This window comes from Gorilla gorilla, chromosome 23 (genome assembly GCF_029281585.2).
Source record: "Gorilla gorilla gorilla isolate KB3781 chromosome 23, NHGRI_mGorGor1-v2.1_pri, whole genome shotgun sequence".
Taxonomy (NCBI): Eukaryota; Metazoa; Chordata; class Mammalia; order Primates; family Hominidae; genus Gorilla; species Gorilla gorilla.
In genome coordinates, this window is record NC_086018.1 from 48,473,517 (window position 1) to 48,499,391 (window position 25,875).

General features: G+C 55.8%; 1 protein-coding gene across 29 annotated transcripts in view; it reads left to right on the top strand.

Moving 5' to 3' along the window:
* Positions 1-25,875, top strand: part of PPP6R2 (protein phosphatase 6 regulatory subunit 2) — a 104,223-nt gene extending 78,348 nt beyond the window's left edge. For 4 of the 29 annotated variants that reach the window (XM_055374418.2, XM_055374417.2, XM_055374436.2 and 1 more), the window contains 18 exons: positions 426-538; positions 905-1,021; positions 3,833-3,959; positions 5,042-5,194; positions 13,442-13,651; positions 14,534-14,598; positions 15,652-15,767; positions 17,053-17,138; positions 17,674-17,754; positions 18,198-18,295; positions 18,535-18,592; positions 18,867-18,991; positions 19,300-19,463; positions 20,410-20,569; positions 20,673-20,761; positions 21,645-21,849; positions 24,659-24,910; positions 24,992-25,875. In XM_055374418.2, the coding sequence (XP_055230393.1) occupies positions 426-538; positions 905-1,021; positions 3,833-3,959; positions 5,042-5,194; positions 13,442-13,651; positions 14,534-14,598; positions 15,652-15,767; positions 17,053-17,138; positions 17,674-17,754; positions 18,198-18,295; positions 18,535-18,592; positions 18,867-18,991; positions 19,300-19,463; positions 20,410-20,569; positions 20,673-20,761; positions 21,645-21,849; positions 24,659-24,910; positions 24,992-25,040 (2,268 nt within the window). In that variant the 3' untranslated portion in view covers positions 25,041-25,875. The remainder of the gene's footprint in view (positions 1-425; positions 539-904; positions 1,022-3,832; positions 3,960-5,041; positions 5,195-13,441; positions 13,652-14,533; positions 14,599-15,651; positions 15,768-17,052; positions 17,139-17,673; positions 17,755-18,197; positions 18,296-18,534; positions 18,593-18,866; positions 18,992-19,299; positions 19,464-20,409; positions 20,570-20,672; positions 20,762-21,644; positions 21,850-24,658; positions 24,911-24,991) is intronic. The other 25 variants (XM_031007350.3, XM_055374427.2, XM_055374420.2 and 22 more) reach the window with 16 other exon arrangements.

The window sequence follows — 25,875 nt, forward strand, 5'->3', positions numbered from 1 at the left end:
TGCGATCTTGGCTCACTGCAAGCTCCTTCTCCCAGGTTCAAGCCATTCTCCTGCCCTCAGCCTCCCGAGTAGCTGGGACTACAGGCGCCCGCCACCACGCCCGGCTAATTTTTTGTATTTTTAATAGAGACAGGGTTTCACCATGTTAGCCAGGATGGTCTTGATCTCCTGACCTGATGATCCGCCTGCCTTGGCCTCCCAAAGTGCTAGGATTACAGGCCTGAGCCATTGGGCCCGGCCAAAAGTCCCACATCTTAAAAAAAAAAAAAAAAAAAGTATTTGAACGTCACGATGGTATTGAACAACAACGAAAGTCTAGCATCTGCCAGAGAAGCAGCAGGACTTGTGCCCCGTGTGCCCAGCAGGGCTGGTCCTGCTGTTTCTTCTCCACACTGAGGGGCTCTGTGTTTCCCTTGTCTTTTCAGAGGCAGTCAAATGCTTCTCAGACTCTCTGTGACATAGTTAGGCTGGGCAGAGACCAGGGCAGTCAGCTGCAAGAGGCTCTGGAGCCAGACCCGCTCCTCACAGCGCTGGAGTCGTGAGTGCTGGTGGGCCGTGGTGCTGGTGGGCCTCCCTTTCTGGGTCATGGGGACGTCTCTGAGCCTTGCTCTCAGCACCAGGATATGTTGCCGCCTCCTCTGATTCACATTCGAATGAACCCCAGCTTCAGAGCCCATGTTAACTTGGGGCCTGTTTCCAGAGGGAGGGGTCTCCAGAGGAGTCACCTGGGGGGTCTAGAGAGTGGGCCGGCAGCAGCAGGAGTGTCCTGAGAACCCTGGCGCCTTGCCTTGAGCCTGAGCAGGGTTAGGGTTTTGCTGGGGTCCTCCACGGGGAGGAAGGAGCATCCTTGCATCCTTTGTGTGTGTGTCTGCTCTGCCAGGCAGTGACCTCTGTGTGTGTCCAGCAGGCAGGACTGTGTGGAGCAGCTTCTGAAGAACATGTTTGATGGAGACCGGACGGAGAGCTGCCTCGTCAGTGGGACTCAGGTGTTACTCACCTTGCTGGAAACCAGGCGGGTTGGGTGAGTCTCTCTCATGAGGAGAAATCGTGTAGAGCTGAACTTGACACTTCAGTGATATGGCAGCCCACATGAGCAGTCTAGATTATGTCATTTGTGTTTTTAATCTTTGATTATGCAAGTAACAACATGGATAGATTCCCCTTGTTGAAGGCTTGACTTTATGGCTGTGGCCAAGTCCCCTTAGACCCTCATCAGAAGTGGTGCTCCCTCTCCAGCCTGAAGCTGCTCGTCATGACCAGTTGGCGATGCATTTGTCGATGTGTGTGGAACAGGTGTGGTTGGCAGGTTTTCCCCAAGGACTGTTCCGACAAGTCCCCACAGCTCCCATGTGTGTTTGTGTGTGTGTGTTGCAGGGTTTCCACTCTGATGCACGGTTACATATATATGTGTTTATCTCCCATGCAGACTGGCCCTCACAGGGCAGGGGTGTGACATTCACTGCTGTCTCCCATGCCCTGTGCACCCACGGGTCAGCACCGCCTGCTGAGCGTCGTGCTGAGCACTTTTTTCCCAGGCGACTCTCCTCCATTGCCCTTTCTCATTCATCAGGTGTCATTTCTGCACCCACTGTGCACTAACACGGGCCCGAGGAGACAGAGAACTGAGACACAGCCCCTCCCCTTTAATTGCTCCCAGTCTGGAACAGGAGGCCAGTCTGTGGACAGCGAGGGTGATGCAGAGTGGCGAGTGCAGTAGACATGCACCCAGTGCCTCAGGGCTCACAAGAAGGGACCCACATTGGGCTGGTGGGTGGAGCCTCGCAGTCAGGGACATTTTCCCTGAGAGGCCGCATCTGGTCAGAGACAGCTCCTGGGATGAGGCAGTGAGGGGGTCCCAGTGTGGACACAAGCATGGGGCAATATGTGGCAGAGGAGAGTGGAGCTTGCTTGGAGGTGCTCCTTTGCTGTGACCCCACATCACTGTCGTCAGGTGCAGCTGTCGGAGGCTGCTGAGGCACGACAGTGAATGGGCAGAGACAGAGGAGTCAGCAGCAGAAGTGAGTTCGGGTGAAAGTTGCGTTTGTTTGAGGATATAGGTGCTGGAGACCCTTCTCTGACCCCCAGTAGAAATTTCAGGAAGTGTTTGAAACTTTCTCTGGATCATAGTGTGGCCTAGTCCTTTCCTCAAGTCATAGAAGGCTGGGCACTGCCAGAGCCGTTCAAGCAGTTGAAACTCCGAGGAGGATGCCCATGAGGCGCAAATGGAAAGACAGCCGAGTGGAGTCTGTGAGGGAGGCATTGGCACAAGGGGGTGTGGTTGGCCTGCCAGGTGCCCAGGAGATCCTATAGGGTGTGTTCCGAAAGGGCCACATCAGTGTTCTCTGGGCACTTCCCCTCCTGGCCTCCCCCTGGCCCTTGAACCCCATCTGTGGATTCAGGTTCCCCACATGCCAGCAGGAACCTGATGTCTCAGGACGTTTCCGTCGTCTCCGTTCCATCACAGGCTGGGACGATGTCTAACTCTCCCAAGGTGGCCGTAGCTCCCTTATTTCCACGTTCTGGGGAGAACATAATTCAGCCCCCAACACTGATAGCTTGTGCTTTTTTAAAGTGAAAGAAAAAGGAACAATGAGAAAATGATAAGAAATTGACTTAACCTTGATAGTGAGGTTGTTAGGACTCTCTTTCTCTCTCTCTCTCTCTCTCTCTCTCTCTCTCTCTCTTTCTCTGTCTCTGGTAGTACCTAATACATATTTGTTAGTTTATTAACCAGAAGTAGTGTTATAATGTTACCGTTTTCTCTAGTTAGGCAACTGGAATATTGATATTTTAATCTTCATAAACCCAGGAAAGCTGAGCCACTTCTGAGGCCCAAGCTTAACCCTGCATGTGATAGAGGGGACTGTGTAAAAATCAGGAAAGCAGAGATAAGCCAGCTGTTTCTCTTAGATTATTGTGATTATTATTATTATTATTTTCAGACAGTGTCTTGCTTTGTCACCCACGTGGGAGTGCAGCGGCACGATCATATCTCAGCGTGGCCTCAGAGTCCTGAGCTCAAGCGATCCTCCCACCTGTCCCTCCCAAAGTGCTGGGATTATAGGTGTGAGCCACTGCACCTGGCTCTCTGATTTTTAAAATTATTTTGCATATTACTTTAAAAAATATATGATTATGTATTACTTTTACAACTGGAAAGAGTGTTTAAATAAATACCTCAGAAGACTTGCTTGAAAACACCACAGGGGGTAGGCGCGGTGGCTCACGCTTGTAATCCCAGCACTTTGGGAGGCCAAGGCGGGCGGATCACCTGAGGTCAGGTGATGGAGACCAGCCTGGCCAACATGACAAAATCCTGTCTCTACTAAAAATACAAAAAGGAGGCTGAGGCAGGAGAATCGCTTGAACCCAGGAGGTGGAGGTTGCAGTGAGCTAAGATCGCACCATTGCACTCCACCCTGGATGACAGAGCGAGACTCTGGCTCAAAAAAAATAAAAATAAATAAAAATAAAAGTCGACACAGGAACAGTGAAAGAGACAGGGATAGCAGTGAAGGTTTTAAAAGCGGGACAGAGCAGGACCTCTCACTGGTGCTAGGGCCAGTGAGTCCTGTGTTGTGTCACTTGCCCTGCCTCCATATTCTCGGATGTCGCAAGCAAGCATCTGCCTGAAGGTCTTTAGTACCTTTCTCTTCTGCCTGTACCAGTCACCAGATCACGTGTGGAGACCTTGGGTAGCTGCACTGCTCTAGGATTTCTTTTTGGGAAAGTTAAAAGGGCTCTTTCTGGAAGAAGAGGATGCACTGAGTTGCTGGTGAGGTTGGACAGGGCCCTGGTGTCCCCGGTCTCCATCTGCTTTCCTCATCCACAGGACAGAGGGCTTGGTGGACTCCTTTTCTCAGGGACTGGAAAGGTCATACGCTGTCAGCAGCAGCGTACTACACGGCATCGAGCCTCGGCTGAAGGACTTCCACCAGCTCCTGCTCAACCCGCCCAAGGTAAATGGCCGTGGCAACTGCTGAGTGCCTTTGGAGGTGTCGCAGGAGAGGTTGATTTGCAGGGAGGAGAATCCACAGCTTGTCCCCTAGGAAGCAGAGTGTGGAGTGAATGTGTTCTAAGACGGCCGTTCCCACACCCCCACTTGCGAAGCACCGGGCAGGTGCCAAAACAGATTTTCAGGAGTGCCCCTCCCAGATCTGCAAATGCTCATCTCTGCCTCTGCAAATGACCCCGAGGTCACCATAAGCCTGGCCTCCAAGTTGGGGGCACCTAGCTAAGGGGTGCTCGGCTCCTGAGAGGGGACCAGGGGGTGGCAGGGGAGGCCCTTTGCCCTTCTCAGCAGCATGTTGAGGGGGGTGAGGCACACAAAGGCTCCTCCTGGTTCAGACTGCCAGCCAGGCAACTCCCCATCCCGTCTCACCCTCCCCAGACACAACCCGACCCCTGCTGCATAGCACCCTCCTGACCTATAGCTCAGTTCCTCTCACTCGCCACCTTGGTAAGATCCACCTGCCCCACTAGCGAGCTCTGTGGGGGCCGAGATTCTGTTTTGTCAGCTGGAGGTTTCAGTGAAGAGAAGGTAGATGCAGTAGGCTGAGTGTGGGGGATCAGAAAAGACCTGCGGTCCATCCGAGGAGGCATTCCCATCAGTCTCCCCAAAGTGTGTTCATGGGACACTTGTTAACTTGGTGTTCTGAGGTTGTGTCCGCAGAGGGACCCCCATTGGGCATCCTTAGCAAGGCATCGTGCCAAGGGCTCTGGCCTTAGACTGGTACCGCTGGCCCCATCTTGGACATCTCACCCGCTGAGGTGCACGGCTCCCTGGCCCTGCCGGCTCAGACTGGAGTGCCCGCGAGCATCCTAGGAGCACTCTTTGAAGCCCTGAAGGGAGCAGCAGGCTCTTCACCCCATTGATGCCTTCATTTCTTCTGGCAGACAGCCCTCCCTGAGGAACCCCCACCACATACCTCGCTACCCCAGGCTGGGTCCCAGCCTGGAGTGATGGGCATGAGCCCAGAGACTCCAGCAGTGGCCTCACTGCTTACAGGGCCTAACTGGGTGGTGCCTTCTGTGTTTGCAGAAGAAAGCGATCCTGACCACCATTGGTGTGCTGGAGGAGCCCCTGGGGAATGCCCGTCTGCATGGCGCCCGCCTCATGGCAGCACTGCTGCACACAAACACACCCAGCATCAACCAGGAGCTCTGCCGGCTCAACACTATGGACTTACTGCTGGTAAGTGGGCCCCTCAGCCAGCCCCGCATGTCTGTGAGTGTGCCGGCCATGGCCTGTGGACTCGTCAGGAGCAGCAGAGCAGGGCCCCAGCATTTGGACAAAGCTCTGCCACGGGGAGGTTCCAGTCCCAAGTCCCAAGGCTGGACTACAGGTCTCTGGTGGGGCACAGAGCAGCAGTGGGGCGTGTCTCAGCTGCAGGCTCATGGGAAGTGACGAGTCTACTGTAGAATTGCCCGCTCCTGTCTTCCACAATAGAAGGTTAACCTGGCAGTTTTTGTCAAAGCCAGCGGGCAGTGCTTCTCCATCCTGCAGACGGCTTGCATGATGCTCCAGGTGTCTGAGGAGAGGAAAGGGCAGGCGGTGCTGGCAGGTAGTGCCAGTGAGCAGCCCTGGCTGTGGGCAGCAGGCTCCTCTGCGGAGAGCATGGGGCTGCTCCCCTGAGAACGAAGGGCACTGCCCTAGTGGGTCCTGTTGGCAGACACAGCCCCCCTCTTCTGCCTGGCTCTGGGGCTCTGCTGGAATCTCCCTGCAATCTTAGTCCCAGAACTGGGCTCGAAGTGCTGTCTGGCTCACAGTTCTGTCAGCGTGTGGAAGGTCCGTCCGCGTGTGGAAGGTCCGTCCGCGTGTGGAAGGTCCGTCCGCGTGTGGAAGGTCCGTCCGCGTGTGGAAGGTCCGTCCGCGTGTGGAAGGTCCGTCCGCGTGTGGAAGCTCTGTCAGCATGTAGAAGCTCTGGGCACTGCTTTGTCTGTGAGATCCCAGTCTGCATCAGGGAAGCAATTACAAAAGAGACCTACTTTCCTTTTCCCTCTTCTTCTTTTTTTTTTTGAGATGGAGTCTCTCTGTCGCCAGGCTGGAGTGCAGTGGCGGGACCTTGGCTCACTGCAATCTCCGACTCCCTGGTTCAAGCGATTTTCCTGCCTCAGCCTCCCGAGTAGCTGAGATTAATAGGCACGCACCACCACGCCCAGCTAATTTTTTTTGGTATTTTTAGTAGAGACGGGGTTTCACCGTGTTGGCCAGGATGGTCTCAAACTCCTGACCTCGTGATCCACCCGCCTTGGCCTCCCAAAGTGCTGGGATTACAGGCGTGAGCCACTGCGCCCAGCCCCTTTTCCCTCTTCAAAAGAATTCTGTCTTCCATTTTCTTCCTCTCTTTTATATTTACTGTGGTAAAATATCATAACATAAACTTGGCTGTTTTAACTATTTTAAGGTGTGTAACTCAGTGCATTCACAATCTTGTATAGCCATTACCATTATCCACATCTAGAAGTTTTTCATTTTACCAAACAGAAACTCTCTCTGTTAAACACTAACTCCCCATTCATTCTCCCTCTCCACAGTCTCTGGCAACCACCATTGTCTTTGTCTCTGATTTTGACTATTCTAGGTACAGTTTATGAGTGGAATCATAAAGTATTATCTTTTTGTGACTGACTTATTTCACTTAGCACTATGTGCCCAAGGTTCATTCAGTATTGTACTGTACGTCCAAATTTCCTTCCTTTTTAAGGCTGAAAAATTGCTGTGTGGGTGGGCCACGTTCTGTCCATTCATCCATCCCTCAGTGGAGACTTGGGCTGCTTCCAGCCTTGGCTATTGTGGATAAGACTGCTGTATATGTGGGTGTACAAATACCTGTTTGAGTCCTTGCTGTCAGTTCTTCTGAAAGGAAGAAGAAGTTCTTCTGGATAAATACCTACGAGGCCAGGTCATGTGACAATTCCATGGTTAAGTTTTGAGGCCAGACCTTTCCACAGTGGCTGCACCATTTTATCTTCCTGTCAACAAAGTCTCCCCTTTCTCCTCATCCTCCCCCTCATCCCGCCAACACTTGTCTTCCTTCTTCTGATGCTCGTCATCTGATGCGCATGTGGAACGGCGTCTCCGTGTGGCTGATGCTCGTCATCTGATGCGCGTGTGGAACGGCGTCTCCGTGTGGCTGATGCTCGTCATCTGATGCGCGTGTGGAACGGCGTCTCCGTGTGGCTGATGCTCGTCATCTGATGCGCGTGTGGAACGGCGTCTCCGTGTGGCTGATGCTCGTCATCTGATGTGGATGTGGAACGGTGTCTCCGTGTGGCTGATGCTCGTCATCTGATGCGCGTGTGGAACGGCGTCTCCGTGTGGCTGATGCTCGTCATCTGATGCGCGTGTGGAACGGCGTCTCCGTGTGGCTGATGCTCGTCATCTGATGCGCGTGTGGAACGGCGTCTCCGTGTGGCTGATGCTCGTCATCTGATGCGCGTGTGGAACGGCGTCTCCGTGTGGCTGATGCTCGTCATCTGATGCGCGTGTGGAACGGTGTCTCCGTGTGGCTGATGCTCGTCATCTGATGCGCGTGTGGAACGGTGTCTCTGTGTGGCTGATGCTCGTCATCTGATGTGGATGTGGAACGGTGTCTCCGTGTGGCTGATGCTCGTCATCTGATGTGGATGTGGAACGGTGTCTCCGTGTGGCTGATGCTCGTCATCTGATGCGCGTGTGGAACGGTGTCTCCGTGTGGCTGATGCTCGTCATCTGATGCGCGTGTGGAACGGTGTCTCCGTGTGGCTGATGCTCGTCATCTGATGTGGATGTGGAACGGTGTCTCCGTGTGGCTGATGCTCGTCATCTGATGCACGTGTGGAACGGTGTCTCCGTGTGGCTGATGCTCGTCATCTGATGCGCGTGTGAAACAGTGTCTCCGTGTGGCTGATGCTCGTCATCTGATGTGGATGTGGAACGGTGTCTCCGTGTGGCTGATGCTCGTCATCTGATGTGGATGTGGAACGGTGTCTCCGTGTGGCTGATGCTCGTCATCTGATGCGCGTGTGGAATGGTGTCTCTGTGTGACAAGTGATGTCGAGCATCTTCTTGTGCTTTTTGGCCATGTGAATAGCTTCGTTGGAGAAATGTCTATTCAAGTCCTTTGACCATTTTTGAATTGAGTTTTGTTTTTTTGTTTTTTTTTTTAGTTTTAGAAGTTCTATATATATTCTGGATATTAATCCTTTATCAGATATATGCAAATATTTTCTTTGGGTTATCTTTTTACATAAAAAATTTTTTTAGATGTAGGGTCTTGCAGTACAGTGATCATAGCTTCCTGTAACCTTGAACTCCTGGGCTCAAGTGATCCTCCCGCCTCAGCCTCCTGAGTAGCTAAGACTGCAGGCATGCGCCACCACATCCAGCTAATTTTTATATTTTTTGTAGAGATGGGGTCTCACTATGTTGATCAGGCTGGCCTTGAACTCCTGACTTCAAGTGATGCTCCAGCCGTGGCCTCCCAATATGCTGGAATTATAGGCGTGAGCCACCAGCCACCCAGCCTTTACTCCTTGATAATGACCTTTGACACACAAGTTTTAAATTTTGATGAAATCCAATTATCTTTTTTTCTCTGTTGCCTGTGCTTTCGGTGTCATATACAAAAAAGTCATTGTCAAATCAGTATCATGAAGCTTTTCCTCTATGCTTCCTTCAAAAAGTTGTATGTTTTCTCTCTTATGTTTAGGTCTTTGATCCATTTTGAATTAATTTTTGTATCTGGTGTAAGGTAAGGGTCCAGCTTCATTCTTTTGCATGGGGTTATCCAGTTTTCCCAGCACTTGTTGAAAAGACTGTCCTAGGCCAGGCACGGTGGTTCATGCCTGTAAACCCAGTATTTTGGGAGGCCAAGGCAGGCAGATCACCTGAGGTCAGGAGTTTGTGACCAGCCTGGCCAATGTGGCGAAACCCCATCTCTACAAAAAATACAAAAATTAGCCAGGCATGGTGGCGGCACCTGTAATCCAAGCTACTTGGGAGGCTGAGGCAGGAGAATCACTTGAACCCAGGAGGCGGAGGTTGCAGTGAGCCAAGATCACACCACTGCACTCCAGCCTGGGTGACAGAGCGAGATTCCGTTTCAAAAAAAAACAAACACTGTCCTTTCCCCCATGAATGGTCTCGGCCTAATTGTTAAAAACCAGCTGGCCGGCCGGGCGCGGTGGCTCACGCCTGTAATCCCAGCACTTTGGGAGGCTGAGGTGGGTGGATCATGAGGTCAGGAGATTGAGACCATCCTGGCCAACATAGTGAAACCCCGTCTCTGCTAAAAATATGAAAAAATTAGCTGGGTGTGGTGGCACGTGCCTGTAGTCCCAGCTACTTGGGAGGCTGAGGCAGGAGAATGGCGTGAACCCGGGAGGTGGAGCTTGCAGTGAGCTGAGATTGTGCCACTGCACTCCAGCCTGGGCAACAGAGCGAGACTCCATCTCAAAAAAAAAAAAAAACAGCTGGCGATGTATGCAAAGGTTTATTTCTGGACTCTCTGTTCTGTTTCGTTGGTTTATATGTCTGTCCTTATGCCAGTGTCGCACTGTTTTGGTGACTGTAGCTTTGTAGTAAGTGATAAGTGTGAGTTTTCCAACTTTGTTCTTTTTCCAGGTTGTTTTGGCTATTCAAAGTCATCCCTTGAGATTCTGTATGAATTTGGGGATGCGTTTTTCAATGTTTGCAAAAATGCTGTTCAGATTTTGGTAGGGATTGCTTTGAATTTATAGATCACTTTGGGTAATACAGTCTTCTTAACAATATTAAGTCTTCAATCCATGAACACAGATGTCTTCCTATTTATTTATTTATTTATTTATTTATATTTTTGAGACAGAATCTCACTCTGTTGCCCAGGCTGGAGTGCAGTGGCGCAATCTCGGCTCACCACAACCTTTGCCTCCCGGGTTCAAACAAGTCTCCTGCCTCAACCTCATGAGTACCTGGGATTACAGGTGCCCGCCACCACAAAATAATTTTTGTTTTTTTTTTTTTTTTTTTGAGACGGAGTCTCGCTGTCGCCCAGGCTTGAGTGCAGTGGCGCGATCTCGGCTCACTGCAGGCTCCGCCCCCCGGGTTCACGCCATTCTCCTGCCTCAGCCTCCCAAGTAGCTGGGACTACAGGTGCCTGCCACCTCAAGTGGCTAATTTTTTGTATTTTTAGTAGAGACAGGGTTTCACCATGTTAGCCAGGACGGTCTCGATCTCCTGACCTCATGATCCGCCCGCCTTGGCCTCCCAAAGTGCTGGGATTATAGGCGTGAGCCACCACGCCCAGCCAATTTTTATATTTTTAGTAGAGATGGGGTTTCACCATGTTGGCCAGGTTGGTCTCAAACTCCTGACCTCAAGTGATCTGCTCACATTGGCCTCCCAAAGTGCTGGGATTACAGGCATGAGCCACCGTGCCTGGCCCTGTTTACTTTAAATAGGTCTTTAAATTCTTGTAGCAGTGTTTTGTAGTTTTCAGTGTACAAATCTTTTATCTCCTTGACTTAATTCTTCTGGATGCTGTCATATATAAAATTGTTTTCTTACTTTCCTTTTTGGATTATTCAGTGCTAGTGTATGGAAATGCAGCTGCTTTTTTGTGTGTCAATTTTGTATTCTAGAACTTTGCTGAATTCGTTTATTAGCTCTAGCAATTTATCTGGAATATTTAGAATTTTCTATGTGTAAGATCATATTAGGTCAGGTGTGGTGGCTCATGTTTGTAATCCCAGCACTTTGGGAGGCCTAGACGGGAGGATTGCTTGAACCCAAGAGTTTAAGACCAGCCTGGGCAACATAGTGAGACCTGGTCTCTACAAAATAAATAAGAATAAAAATTAGGCAGGTGTGGTGGCACAGATCTGTAGTCCCAGCTATTCAGGAGACTGAAGAGGGAGGATCACTTGAGTTTGGGAGGTCAGGGCTGCAGAGCTGAGATCACACCACTGTGTGTACTTCAGCCAGGGCAACAGAGCAAGACCCTTGCTCAAAAAAAAAAAAAATACATACTCTAAAAAAAAAAAATCATGTCATTTGGGAACAAAGATAATTTTACTTTTGCCTTTACCATTTGGATGCCTTTTATTTCTTTTTCTTGCCTAATTGCTCTGGCTAGGACTGCTAAGAGAAGACCGAATACCAGTGGTGAGAGTGGGCATCCTTGCCTCACTCCTGATCTTAGAGAAGCTTTCAGTCTTTCAGCATTGAATATGTTGTCAGCTATGGGCTTTTCACAGGTGCCTTTATCATACTGAAGATATTTCCTTCTATATCCTAGTTTGAGTGTTCTATCAAGAAAGTATGTTGAATTTTTTTTTTTTTTTTTGAGACAGAGTTTTGCTCTTGTTGCCCAGGCTGGAGTGCAGTGGCGTGATCTTGGCTCACTGCAACCTCCGCCTCCTGGGCTCAGGCGATTCTCCTGCCTCAGCCTCCCAAGTAGCTGGGATTACAGGTGTGTGCCACCATGCCCGGCTAATTTTTGTATTTTCAGTAAAGACGGGGTTTCACCACGTTGGCCAGGCTGGTCTTGAACTCCTGACCTCAGGTCATCCGCCCTCCTCGGCCTCCCAAAGTGTTGGGATTACAGGCATGAGCCACCGCACCTGGCCGTATGTGGAATTTTATCAGATTTTTTTTGTATAAGTTGAGATGATCATTTGGCTTTCGTCCTTTATCCTGTTAATGTGGTGTATTGATTGATTTTCATACGTCGATCCATCCTTGCATTTGAGGAGCAAATCCCACTTTATCCTGGTATATAATTCTTTTGATATGATGCTAAGTTTGGTTTGCTAGTATTTTGCATCCATGTTGATAAGGAACATTGGTTTGTAGTTTTCTTTTCTTGTAGTGTCCTCATTCGGCTTTGGTATCAAAGGTAATTCTGTCCTCACAGAATGAATTAGAAAGTATTCTCTCTTAGTTTTTTGGAAGAGTTTGAGAAGGATTAGTGTTAACTCTTCTTTAAACGTTTGGTAGACCTCATCGCCAGGAAAGGAAAAACAAACAACACAATAAATGTTTGGTAGAATTTCCCAGCAAAGCCATCTGGTACGGGCTTTTTGTTGAGAGGTAGGTCTGACTCCATGTCACAGATGAGGTGACACAGGAACGCCTCCTCCAAGGTTGCTCAAGGTCACATGGGCAGAGAAGGTGAAGCCAGGATTTAGGACTATGTTTCTGTGGAGAACATGAAGCAAATGAGCCTCCTGCCTTTCTCTAGCTCCAACCCCACTGTGTGGAACGAGGGGCCCAAGCTCGAATCCTGGTGTGGAATATACACCTCACCCCATTCCCCTCTTCATACAGTCCTCCTTCTCCATGGAGGCAGAAGAGGGTCTGGGACACAGGCTGCCGTGGCCCCTGGAATGTAAGAGACGGCAGTGGGGGGCGAGTGCGTCAGACCTATGTCCCCCTCTCTGTCCTCATCTGGAAGAGGCTACATGGGAGGTGAGAGATGGCAGCTGTCCTCGTTCAGCCACCTCTGTCCCCCAGGGGAGTATCTAGGTGGCCAGAACCTCCTCTGGGCTTCAGCCCATGCTGGTTAAGTCCGGGCTCCCTTGGGGAGTGTCTGAATGTGCCCCTCACAGTCTCACGTTTGTGTGGTGGACGATATGCACACGCCTGCCCATCCTGGGTGGAATCCTCATGTGCTTGAGAGTCTAACACACTTCCAATAACTCATGAGAAAGACAGAATCATAAAGGAACTTCTCACATACTTAGAACTGAAGAATCATAAAAATACTACTTAGCAAAATGTGTAGAATGTAGTTAAAGTTGATTTTATACAGGGAAATGTAGCCTTTAAAGACAGACTGGGAAGAAAGGCTGCAATTAATGAGTTAAGCTTCCAACTGAAGGACAAAAGAAGCCAGGCCTGGTGACTTATGCCTGTCATCCCAGCACTTTGGGAGGCGGAGGCGGGCAGATCACCTGAGGTTGGAAGTTCAAGACCAGCCTGACCAACATGGCAAAATCCCGTCTCTACTAAAAATACAAAAATTAGCTGGGCATGGTGGCGGGCACCTGTAATCCCAGCTACTAGGGAGGCTGAGGCAGGAGAATCACTTGAACCCAGGAGGCAGGGGTTGCAGTGAGCCGAGATCGTGCCACTGCACTCTAGCCTGGGAGACAAAGCGAGACTCCGTCTCAAAAAAAAAAAAAAAAAAAGAGAATAAACCCGCAGAAAGTAGAAAGAAGGTGATGATTCAGATTGAAGCAGAGACCAACAGACACCCACAGGCAGGAGGCAGAAGTGCTCAGTGGCTATTTGAAGAAGCTCCGTAATAGAGAGATGAGCCTCAGGAAAACGCTTAAAACTCCTTCGTAGCTACCCAGAGACTGGACTTGTGAGGAGTTAGGACGCCACCTTTAGGAAGGGTTTCCCTCACCTTTGTGGTGTAGCCGGCAGGAGAAAACCGATCTAAGAACTGTCTTCTGTCCTCTGTTTACCCAGGACTTGTTCTTTAAGTACACCTGGAATAACTTTTTGCACTTCCAAGTGGAACTATGCATAGCCGCTATTCTCTCCCACGCTGCCCGTGAGGAGAGGACAGAAGCCAGCGGATCCGAGAGCAGGGTGGAGCCTCCGCATGAGAACGGAAACCGGAGCCTGGAGACTCCCCAGCCTGCCGCCAGCCTCCCTGACAACACAATGGTGACCCACGTGAGTCCAAGAAGCATCCATCTTATCAGCGCCAACTGCGCCCCACTCAGACCGTGTCCACGTCAGCGCTGACGTGTGCCGGACCTCGCTGTGCAGCTGACACGGGGGCAGGGCTTGGAAAAGGGTCCCCAGGTGTCTGGTCAGACGCTCGTAGACAGTGGGGCTTGAGTGGGTCTTGCAGATCTCATTCCTACCTGCCTTCAGCAGGGGTTCTGGTGCCTTCTACGTGCAGGCCTGGCAAGGGTTAGCACTGGATGAGATGAGTTCAGTCTGGCCTCCAGCTGGAGGCCCAGGGAATAAATGCCCAGGGAGCCAGCAGTGTCAGTGATGGGAGCCACACGGTGGGGAGGAGATGCTGAGGGACATGCAGGCCAACCAGGGACTGTCACCCAGATAGCAAGGCCACAGGTATATCGTAGTGTGAGGTGGAGCCCAGGAAAAACATCTCAGGTACAAGAAGTGATCTGTGTCAGGGCCTGGAGGTGAGAGAAAGTGCTGAGGGCAGACAGCCCTAGTCGTTCTTCCGGACACAGAGGAAGAGGGCAGGAGAGTGGCCAAAGTGGAGGGTAATGGAGAGACGGGGAGAAGGCCCAGGGGAAGACAGGGGTCAGGGGGCAATTCCAGGAGTTGGAGGAGAAGGAGAGGGTCCTTTTCTCAGGCTTCATCTTCAGGGCGCTCAGCAGTATGAGCCCCGAACAGCACCCTCCTCTGGTGTTTGGTGAGGACCGCAGAGGCTGGGGCTGTGCGTGCGTAGCAGTCAAGGGCCTGCAAAGTCCACACAGACGTGGCCGCCAGCCAGCCCTGCCCAGTCCAGGGATGGGTGGAGGGGTGCGTGCCGCCTTCAGACCCTGACTCACGCTGCCCCCCTGCCCCGCCCCCCAGCTGTTCCAGAAGTGCTGCCTGGTGCAGAGGATCCTGGAGGCCTGGGAAGCCAACGACCACACGCAGTAAGAGCCGCTCGGACATGGAGGGACCCAGCTTGGCCAGTTAGGGATGCAGAGACGCACCTCACCCAAGCCCTGGTGATGCTGCGTGCAGGACTGCAGGATCGGGTGGAGTGTAGGGTGTGCGACGCGGCTCCACGTTCTGGGGCTGCTGTGCAAGGGACCCTTCTACTGGGCGGACAGCTGCAAATGCTACTTGGGGAGGGGACACAGGGAGCTGACAGGAAGCGGTCCCGTCCCCACCAGGCACCTGCTCTGACCCCCGCCCAGCCTGGCTTGCCTAGGCTTTGTCCTCTTGTGGGTCCACTGTCCATTCCCGATCTTCCCCAGGAACTCGGGCCCTCCGTCAGCACTCGCACACAGGGACGCGCTATTTTGGTCTTTTTGTGTCTTCTGCTTAATGGGTGCTCCCTCTGGTCAGGACACATGTCCCGCTTACTGTCCTGGGCCCAGAGCCATCCCCACCCGTTCGCTGTCCTGCTGGGAACTGTCTGGCTCTGGGCGATATGAGGAGGGACTCAAGGGAGCTGGGAGGGGTCTGAGTGCAGCTGTGTGTGGGGAAGCAGAGGCCGAGCTGGGCTGTACAGCATGGAGGTCCCGCCCAACCCTCCCCTCGGGGTGTTGAGCCTGAGCTTGGTAGCTGGCAGCGCGGGCTCACCTCCTGCGCCACTGCTGCCACCAGCGGGACTTAGGCCACGCCATGGCCTTTCTGCCTCCGTTTCCCTGTCTGTAAAATGGAGTGAGAGCAGTGTCTGTCTCCTCATCTGTCTCAGTGGCACTTTTGGTAGTGAGGTTGGGGTGAGCCTGCTGCACATGGCAGGTGCTACTCAAACAGAAGTGTCCTGGAGGAGGGCCAGAGGTGTGGGTGCTGGGCAGGGGCCGGGCACTTGCTCTGGAGGTGAACCTGGAGGAGGGCCGGGGGCGCGGACACTGGGCAGGGGCCGGGCACTTCCTCTCCGAAGTGAACCTGGAGGCCTCTGCCACTTGGCTCTCTGGGTCGTGGGTCTGGCAAGGTCGGGGCCAGGAGGCCGCCCCGATGGTGCCTGTTGCTTTCAGGGCAGCGGGTGGCATGAGACGTGGGAACATGGGCCACCTCACACGGATCGCCAACGCAGTGGTGCAGAACCTGGAGCGGGGCCCTGTGCAGACTCACATCAGCGAGGTCATCCGAGGTGAGCCCCCAACCCGGTCATCCTTCTGCTGGTCGCGGGCACCGGGGCCCCGAAGGAGCTGCCGCCTGAGACTGCCCTCTGCCCGACAGCAGGTGCTGACTGCACTGACAGTGAGAGACCCATGGCCACCTCTGTCCTCTCACTTCACACATCAGATCTCTCCTCATGGGGGCCTGGGTCTCATGTGTCAGTTCTGTTGGGCGGACTTCTGTGGAGATCCTGCCAGGCGTCAGTGTGTGGCACAAGAGACAGTCCCTGCCGGGGGCAGTTGGTGACCCCGGAGCTGGCAATCAGAAGCCGTTAGCGCCACCAGGCTCCTTGCAGCTCAGGAGCCCTGCCTGGCTAGGCTGTCCTGGCTGTGTGCTCTGCACTCAGGTGATTGGAGAGTCTCATTTTCACTCAGGTGTGAGATTTCGTAGCACAAGTCTCAGGGGAGCAGGTCGCAGCCTGTTTCTCAAGAACGCAGTGGGTTAGGTGGGCGCAGGCACAGCACATGTGTGGCAGAGGCGGGCCCAGCTGTGGCCTCTCCTCCCTATACCCGTGTAAGGTGAGGAAGCTCTGGATAGTCCTCCCCGCACCCCAGGACCATAGTGAGGGGACTCCTGGGTTGGGCTCCATTAGCCCCTGGCGAGGTCAGGCCTGCCGGCTGCCATCACGAATAATAAAAGCAGGGCAGGAGGAGCTTCCCCACATCCTGGAGGGCAAAGTAGATGGGTAGAGGTGGAGGCCAGGGACAGCTCCCCAGGGCAGGGGCAGTTTAAGGAGGCGAGGGGCAAGCAGGAAGCTGTTGGATCATTCCATACGATCTCCAGATTGTGAATCCTTCCAGGGCTCTGACCTCCCCGGAAAAACAGGCAGGACACGCGCCCAGGCCTGTAGGCTGCTGCTGAGTTTGGGCCTGTGAGGTGAGGGGAAGGAAGCTGGCTGCTTTCTCAGATTCTGTTCCACGGCTTCTGCGTTTCTGGGAGTTCCTCAGAATGGGCTTCCACCCAACAGACTTGGAACTCAGATGCCCACTGGGGTATCGGTAGGGGCTGAAGTGCCCACCACCTTGCCCACAGGTGCTGCACCTCAATCTCACCGTGGCCCCAGGCCCCTCCGGACACGCAGCTATGCTGCCTGTTTCCCATCCGGCAAAGCCCCTGCTTCAGGCCCTCAGACGGGCTGACCACAGTAGCAGCGCCCCATCCTCCTGGACCCAGGATGCACCTGCCGGAGCTCCCGGGTGCCCTGCACCATCTGCACGGGGTCTCCCAGGGCTCACCAGGCAGCACTTCCCTTGCAGGGCTCCCTGCGGACTGCCGTGGCCGCTGGGAGAGCTTCGTGGAGGAGACGCTGACGGAGACGAACCGCAGGAACACTGTGGACCTGGTGAGGAGGCTCGGGGCTGCCCCCTCGGCGCACGCACGGTGCTGGGACGCCGTCAGACGCTCCTGCCTTTGCCCTGAGGCAGAGGCCAAGGGAGGCACAAGGGCCGCACACCTGCCTGCTCCTCTTGACTATGCGGTGCCCCTGCATAGTGTGTCCTCCGGGCTGATGTCCGTAACAGAGACCCCGTCCTGTGCCACACCCAGGGCTGGGTCTCTGAGGACCTCTGTGCAGAGCCGGTGTTGGCCTCAGGTCCCTTTCCTCCCACTCCAGGAGCTGTAGCTTGTTGGCAGAGGGCTCCTTTTGCCTGAGACCCACAACCTGCCCCCTGCACATGGAGGTTGGGCTGTCACGGGGCCTTGGCCTCACCTAGGCACCTCCTTACACAGCACGGCCTCCTGGGCCCAGAGATCTGATGAGTGACGTGCTGGGTGGGGTCTGGGAGCCCTGGGCTGGGCATGGTCCTGGGCGCTGGGCTGGGTGGGGTCTGGGGCGCTGGGCTGGCTCACACGCCCACCCCATCTGGCCTGTGTTTTAGGTGAGCACTCACCACCTTCACTCCTCGAGTGAGGACGAGGACATTGAGGGTGCTTTCCCTAACGAGCTGTCCCTTCAGCAGGTGAGGGCGTGGCCGGCACCTGCACCCTGCCGGGCCCTTCCCGGCACCTGTGTGCGCTGCGCTTGGTCCTCCAGACGAGTCTGATGGCATCTCACTAGCAAAGGGGAGAGGGGGCTCGTCTCCGAGCACGTATGGGGCGGGGTGGGTCTGAGGGGAGAACCCCAAAGTCACTCCATCTTGATGAGAGCACTGAGGACACAGCAGATGGACTCAAAAGTCAGAGAATATGGGGCATATCTCAGATGTGACCGCAGCGAGCGCGCAGCCTGAGTTTTGGTAGAATCATGAGCCCTGAACAGAGTTTACTGCCCACTTGTGCTGGAGGAGAAGCTCCCGAACAACTAGAGAGATTGTGGTTCCCAAAGAGCAGCCTCCAGGCCTGAAGCCTCCTCCATGACCGGCGTCTGTCCGTCCCTCCCTCTCCCTCCCTCCCTCCCTCCCAGGCCTTCTCTGACTACCAGATCCAGCAGATGACAGCCAACTTCGTGGATCAGTTTGGCTTCAATGATGAGGAGTTTGCCGACCAGGACGACAACATCAAGTGAGTCTACGTGGAGCGCACTCTGCACGAGGCGCGGCTCTCCCCGCTGCTGAGGTCCCGTGGAGGCAGCTCCCTGAGGTCTTGCCGGGAGTGCAGCCTGATGTCCCCGGGAGACAGCAGGTGTTCCCAGTTGTGTGAGGGCGCTGAGGCCCCCGATGAGCACCGGGGGAGGAGCCCTGAGGCCCCAGATGAGCAGTGGGCCCGGAGGAGCGCTGAGGCCGTCCCCCTTGCTCTTGCAGTGCCCCGTTTGACAGGATCGCAGAGATCAACTTCAACATCGACGCTGACGAGGACAGTGTGAGCAAGCCGGGCTGTGTGGGGTGCGGCCACCCTTTTCCCAGGCAGCTCAGGCCATGCCCACGGCTCGGTCTGTCATGGGCCTGTGCGGTGGGGATGGGAGAGGCCCCTCTGTGGAGCTCGGAACAGTCGCTTTCCTTGCCCCTCCCCGTCCTCCCCTCCAGCCCGGGGCTCCCACATCCCGAACTAAGCCCCTCTGGGAGCCCTATGGGGGAGAGCGGCTCCTGTCTCCCCCGGACCCTCTGGAAACTCACCTTGGCGTTTTACTCTGCAGCCCAGCGCAGCTCTGTTTGAGGCCTGCTGCAGTGACCGCATCCAGCCCTTTGATGACAATGAGGACGAGGACATCTGGGAGGACAGTGACACTCGCTGTGCTGCCCGGGTGACAGCCAGACCCAGGTGCGGGGCCAGCCCATCCCCACAAAGCCTCTGCCGAGGAGGTTCAGCCCCCACAACACCTGTCAGACGCCCAGACGCCCTGCGGTTCGTTAGCTGGCTTGCAGAGCAGCCACACCTGTCCTGCCACCTCTGGGGCCCAATGCAGCGGGTGACCCTGAGGAGCCCAGAGCTGAGGCCTGGAGCGTCTCGTGCTCCTCTCTCGAGACGATCTGTGCTCACCCTCAGCCCCGAGCCTGGGGCAGCCACTGACCCTCCATGTTAGGCGTCCGTCCTGGGCCACCAGACATCTGACTCTGAATCTCCCCCAGGTTTGGAGCCCCCCATGCTTCAGAGAGTTGCTCAAAGAATGGCCCAGAGCGTGGAGGCCAGGACGGGAAGGCGAGCTTGGAAGCACACAGAGATGCACCTGGGGCAGGTGCCCCACCGGCCCCCGGGAAGAAGGAAGCCCCCGCTGTGGAGGGTGACTCAGAAGGTGGTGCTGGGGGCCAGGGGCCGGGAGTGTGGGTATCGGGGACAGGACATGGTACCCTGGCCTGGGTGTTGTGGAGGCTTCATTTGGAGCTGAGGCATTTGGGGCTCACTGTGGCCCGGAGCCTGAATCCCCAGCTGTTTCCCAGCCGTCCTGAGTCGGGGTCTGTGCTGCGCTGTGCCCAGCGCAAGGTGGTCTCCTGCCCCTGCCTCGCAGTTGTGGTCACTCAGCCACGTCGCCAAGGCTGGTGGGTGGTGTCCACCTAGTCTCCATCGTCCGTCCGGCCCCCACACAGTCGGGCACAGGCCTGACGCCCTCCCCAGCACAGCAGCACAGGCCGGCCGCCACCTTCATGGCCGACATCTATGGCAGGAGCCAGTCCACCCCACACGCCGCATGGCTGATGAGACCGCTCTCCTTACCCTGCCCTGGGGGCAGCACTGAGGCACTCAGGACTTTGGTAGTTGGGGGCAGGGATCTCCGTTAGGAGGGGCTGAGTTCTTAGCTGAGACCAACCGACAGAGCAAGGGTGACACCCTGGGGAAGCAGGAACATCCCAGATAGGAGGAAGGCACCCCATCCTCGAGGCCAGGAAGGGGCCAGTGGTGCTCGGTGAGCTGCCGGCTCTGTGGGTTGCGGTCCTGGGTAGGACAGGGCAGTGGCATCACCTCCACACTGTCAGTGTCAGCCCTGCTGGAGGCCTGGGGGCCCTCAGGCACCTGACTGAGCTCCAGGTCACACGCCCCATGGGTGTCGGCAGCTTGTCAGGACCCTTGAGCTGTCCCCTGTTGCTCCCTTAGGGGCTGATGGCCACTGCCTGGGCCTCCCTCCTGGAGCAGCCCCATCTTCCTGTCAACCTCTGAGGGGCCCCCGGGGCAGGGGCGCTGCCTCCCCTTTGCCTGCAGCACCCCAGGCCTGCCCATGCCTGACCACTGTGTCTCTCCCCCAGCAGGCGCCATGTGGACGGCAGTGTTTGATGAGCCAGCGAACTCGACGCCCACAGCCCCAGGAGTGGTGAGGGACGTGGGTTCCAGTGTGTGGGCAGCTGGCACCTCAGCTCCAGAGGAGAAAGGCTGGGCCAAGTTCACTGACTTCCAACCTTTCTGCTGGTAACAAATGCGCTGGCAGGAGGGGGCTGTGCCAGGAAGTGCCTGTCAGGGTCAGGAGGCGCCTGTCCCCCAGGACTGATCCTGTCCTCGTCCTTGTATGCAGCTCCGAGTCAGGGCCCAGGTGCAGCTCTCCGGTGGACACAGAACACAGCCATGCTGAGGGCAGCCGGAGCCAAGGCCCTGAGAAAGCCTGTGAGTAGGAGCAGTGCAGGCGGCACCCAGCCTTGCCCAGTTTAAGGCCTGAGGCCAGCTGGCCCCCCTCCTTGGGGGCAGTGGGAGGAGGTGGCTGGGGCCCCGCATGCTGCTAGGTCTCTGGTGACATTGGGGTTTGATACAGCAATGGGACTGGAGCAGCCACGTGCAGATGGGGAGGCCCCCAGAGGGGAGGCAGCAAGACCATTGGGCTGGTTCTGAGCCCGGTCTGAGTAGGTGGCACAGCTCAGGTCTGCACCCTGGGTTCCGGACAGCAGCACTGGGACCCCAGCATTGAGATGTGTGTGGGTGGGTTGTTGGCAGGAAGCCGTTCTGTGGCCTGATCAGAGCCCCTGGCCCCCAGCCCCCTAGTCAGGCTCAGAAGCTCCCCCAGATAAGGCTGAGAGCTCCAGGTGAGTGACAGCTGGCTCCCAACACTGGTGTCCCCGGTTTTGGGGTCCTTTGGGCTTGAAGGAGCTGTGGCAGGACCACACGAGGCGGAGTGGGCCCCTCCCTGAGCCTCTGAGTCCTCCTGTGAGACCAGGGCATGTGTCCCTGTATCATGGGGGAGGCAACAGAGTTGTGTGTGTGGAGACCCCATGGCAGGTGCGTGAGCCTGTCTGCCTCATCATGCGGCTCCCACACAGGCACACGTGTGGAGGCAACAGGCTACATGTGAGAGAGGCACACGTGTGCAGGCAACAGGCTGCATGTGAGAGGGCCACACGTGTGCAGGCAACAGGCTACATGTGAGAGGGCCACACGTGTGCAGGCAACAGGCTGCATGTGAGAGGGCCACATGTATGGGGACCCTATGGCTGGAGTGGCCACACCCTGTGACCCCTCCTGCCTCACTGGACAGCACAGGCCTCCTACTTTGCAGTCAGCCCGGCTTCTCCATGTGCCTGGAACGTGTGTGTCACCAGGAAGGCCCCCCTGCTGGCCTCTGACAGTAGCTCCTCTGGGGGCTCCCACAGCGAGGATGGCGACCAGAAGGCAGCGAGTGCCATGGATGCGGTGAGCAGGGGTCCCGGCCGGGAGGCCCCCCGGCTGCCCACAGTGGCCAGGACAGAGGAGGCTGTCGGCAGGTGTGTGGGGCGTGGCGGGGGCGGGCCTGCCGGGTGCATAGGGCGTGGCTTCCAGGCTCTGTCCCCAGGTCTCAGCTCCCCTGAGAGGAGGTGAGGCCAGGCCAGGGTCTTCACACTGCCTCCCCCATGGCCCTGTGACCCTTCAGAGGCTAGCTCAGGCTGCAGTGGTGCCCACACATTTAAGTGGAGGCCGGATGGGACGAGTGTGGGACAGAACATCTGTGTTCTCTGTTGTGACTGGTTAAGACAAGAAGACAGGGCCTGGATGTCCCAGACAGTCCCCCAGGGACTTGGGGGAGCATCCCCTACCCCAGATCCCAGTTGGAGAGAACAGCCCACCTCTTGGGGCTCTGGGCCTGGCTGAGCCGCCTGGGATCTGGGTATCCTGGTGGTCGGGGAGGGGTACAGACTTTAGGTCCGGCAGGCGAGCGGGCATCTGTGGGGCTCACGCAGACCTCGCCTGCTGCTCCCCTTCCACGGGAGGCCTATGATTCCGAGACGCCTCAGAAGCAGGACAGTAGGATGTGGGGTGGGGGCCTCAGGACTGCACTGGGGGCATCCAAATCCTGACTGAGAGTTGGAGGCAGCTTGCAGGCTGGCAGAGGCCCAGAGTCCCTTGAGACCCCAAGAGCCATCCCTGGGGAGAGAGTGGAGAGGGAGGCTCTCCCTGTGAGGAGGTTGGAGGCTGGCCGGCCCCTCCACCAAGCTGAACCCCATCCATCCCCAGGGCCACAGGAAGAAGGTCCCTGGGATCCTTCAGTAAACAGATACCTCTCTGGCCTCTGGGGTCAGGGGGTGGGTTAGCAGGAGGGCAGGACAGCTGGGGTAGATGCCAGGGCCAGGTAAACCTGAGGAGGAGGGTAGGACTGGGCTTGACATGGGGAGGAGGGCGCACCCAGCAAGGGCACAGCTGTGCAAAGACCCTGAGGCCTGAGCTCCCAGTAGGTCCAGGCAACAGTGGGGAAGTCCTCGGGCTGGATTCCTCTAGGAGGGGACAAGGTGCCTTTCACATCTGGTGGTGCATCCCAGTCACTCCTGGCTCCATGGTTCTGAAGGGCCTGCCTGGAGCGGGGTGAGGGTGTCCCCCAGCTTCACCGCCCAGTGCAGCTCAGCCTGCATGCGTCCCACCTGTACTACCCTTCCCCCACAGGTAGGGCAGGTTTGACACCTCAGAGGGTCCTGCTCACTGACCCCCGGCAATCCTGGAGGGTCTGTGTGGTATCGGGGCTCCGGGCATCTCCCCCAGCCAAGCTGCAAGCTCAGCACCAGGCTGGCTCTCCCCGCCCTGTTGACCAGCAGGCCCCGTCTGTGCTCACAGCTCCTCCCCTTGTTTGGCCACCCTTTCCTCAGGACATCTGCAGCAAGTGGGGGGCACAGCACGGGAAACCGGGCCAAGGCCGTTTGCCGATGCTGGAAGTCACTGGGAAGCCCAGGCCAGAGCCCCTCGGGTTGAAAGTCATACAGAGTTCCTGTGTGGGCTTCATTCCTTCTTAGTCACTTAAATTTTTGTTTGTTTGAGGCGGAGTCTCGCTCTGTCGCCCAGGCTGGAGTGCAGTGGCGCGATCTTGGCTCCCTGCAACCTCCGTCTCCCGGGTTCACGCCATTCTCTTGCCTCAGCCTCCCGAGTAGCTGGGACTACAGGCGCCCGCCACCACCACGCCTGGCTAATTTTTTGTATTTTTAGTAGAGACGGGGTTTCACTGTGTTAGCCAGTATGGTCTCGATCTCCTGACCTCATGATCCGCCTGCCTCGGCCTCCCAAAGTGCTGGGATTACAGGTGTGAGCCACCACGCCCGGCCTAGTCACTGAAATTCTTAACAATCTTTACCCAGCCAGGCACAGTGGCTCACGCCTGTAATCCCAGCACTTTGGGAGGCCGAGGCGGGTGGATCACCTGAGGTCGGGAGTTCGAGACCAGCCTGGCCAATATGGTGAAACCCATCTCTACTAAAAATACAAAAATTAGCCAAGCGTGGTGGCAGGCGCCTGTAGTCCCAGCTACTTGGGAGGCTGAGGCAGGAGAATCGCTTGAACCAGTGAGCCGAGATCACGCCACTGCACTCCGGCCTGCGCGTGAGAGAGACTGTCGGCAAAAACAAAACCAAAACAAACCTTTACCCACTTCTCCTAAACAACCCCTAAAAAATTGCTCTGAAAAGCAGGGAATATCATTGTGCAAAGTAAGTTGTTTTTTTCCACGGGGCTGTCTGCGTAAAACTTGCCACTTAGAGCTCTGCCTGCACCATTGTCACGGCCCAGCCTGCAGGTGAGCTTCCTCACACCCCCGCCTGACCTGAGTGCCCCTCCCTGAGTCAGACACAGTGTCCTCGCCCTGCAGGAAGCCAGGGGGCCCATCTGCTGCTCGTGGCCAGGCTGGGCCTTGGGGTGCCCGACCCCCTCCAGAGCAAGCCCCTTAGATACCCGGCAGGATCCTCTCTACTCTCCCGTCCCTTGGGAGGTTTCCCCACACTGTGTCCAGTGTGAGGCTGAAGTTGAGATCACGGCACAGGAGCCTCTGGGGTCCTTGAAGAATGAGGTGCTTGATGATGAGCAGGATCTGAGTGCTGCCTGGAGGAGGTTTGAGGTCATCAATGGACAGGCAGCTTGTCCCAATACTTGGAACTCGGGGCAGCAGAGCTGCCTAGCTGGGCACAACCTGGGCCACCCCACAAAGGGCAGGAGTGAGAGGGGCCAAAGATGGTGCTCCCAGGCCACCTAGACCTTTTTGTCCAGCTGGTCCTTGGGCATGAGGCGGGGTGGCACTGAGGGTGGGGGTGCCCGTAACTGGAGTCCATGTTTGCCACACAGGGTCGGGTGTGCTGACAGCCGGCTGTTAAGCCCTGCCTGCCCCGCGCCAAAGGAAGTGACTGCTGCCCCAGCCGTGGCTGTGCCCCCCGAGGCTACTGTGGCCATCACCACAGCACTGAGCAAGGCTGGCCCTGCCATACCCACCCCAGCAGTCTCTTCTGCACTGGCCGTGGCGGTCCCCCTAGGGCCCATCATGGCAGTCACAGCAGCCCCAGCCATGGTGGCCACCCTGGGGACAGTGACAAAGGACGGGTGAGCAGGTTGAGTGTGGGGGTAGGGGGTGTAGACAGGGCCTGCAGCCCGCACGGTTCCAACCCCACCCCATTCCTGCAGGAAGACAGATGCCCCGCCGGAAGGAGCTGCCTTAAATGGCCCAGTGTGATGCTGCTGCCGCCCGGCCACGGCCCGCCCTGGTCAGGCTGCCTCCTTAATTGAGAAAACTACCTGGTGATGCAATCTTTTTTTTTTTTTAATTTAATTTAATTTTAAAATAAATGCTGCATTGGTAAAGCTGGCAGTTGAAACCAGTTGGACGGCCCAGCTTGCGTCTCTTCTGCCTGAGTGGGCCTCTCAGGTCACTCGTGCCCTGCTGGAGGACAGAGGGGCACCTCAGCCGCCCCCAAGCCCAGAGCACAGCAATAAGGTCGGCCTGCAGGAGCCGGGGTGGGGGTTGCGGGGGGGGGGCAGGACCCTGAGATTGCCACCAGGACCTGATGGGCCAGGAAGGGCGTGGACATGGAGGCTGTTTTTACAGATTTTTTTTTTTTTTTTTTAAAGAATACAGAAGGAGCCAAGCTTTTTTGCACTTTGTATCCAGCTGCAAGCTCAGGGCAGAGTCAAGGGCCTGGGCTGGAAAAACCTGACTCACAGGAATGCTAATTGACCCTTGCAGCTACCCAGTAGCCCTTGGAGCTGGCACTGAACCAGGCTGCAAGATTTGACTGCCTTAAAAACACAAGGCCCTCTAGGCCTGGCAGGGATGTCCCTGTGCTCAGCACAGGGTGCCTGGCAGGGGGAGACCACAGGTATGCAGGTGGGGGGACATGGCGTGGCACTGGGGGCTCAAAGACTGGTTTCTAGCACTACTGGTCACGGCCATGTCGTCCTAGAAGGGTCCAGAAGATTATTTTACGTTGAGTCCATTTTTAATGTTCTGATCACCTGACAGGGCACCCCAAACCCCCAACTCCCAATAAAAGCCGTGACGTTCGGACAAA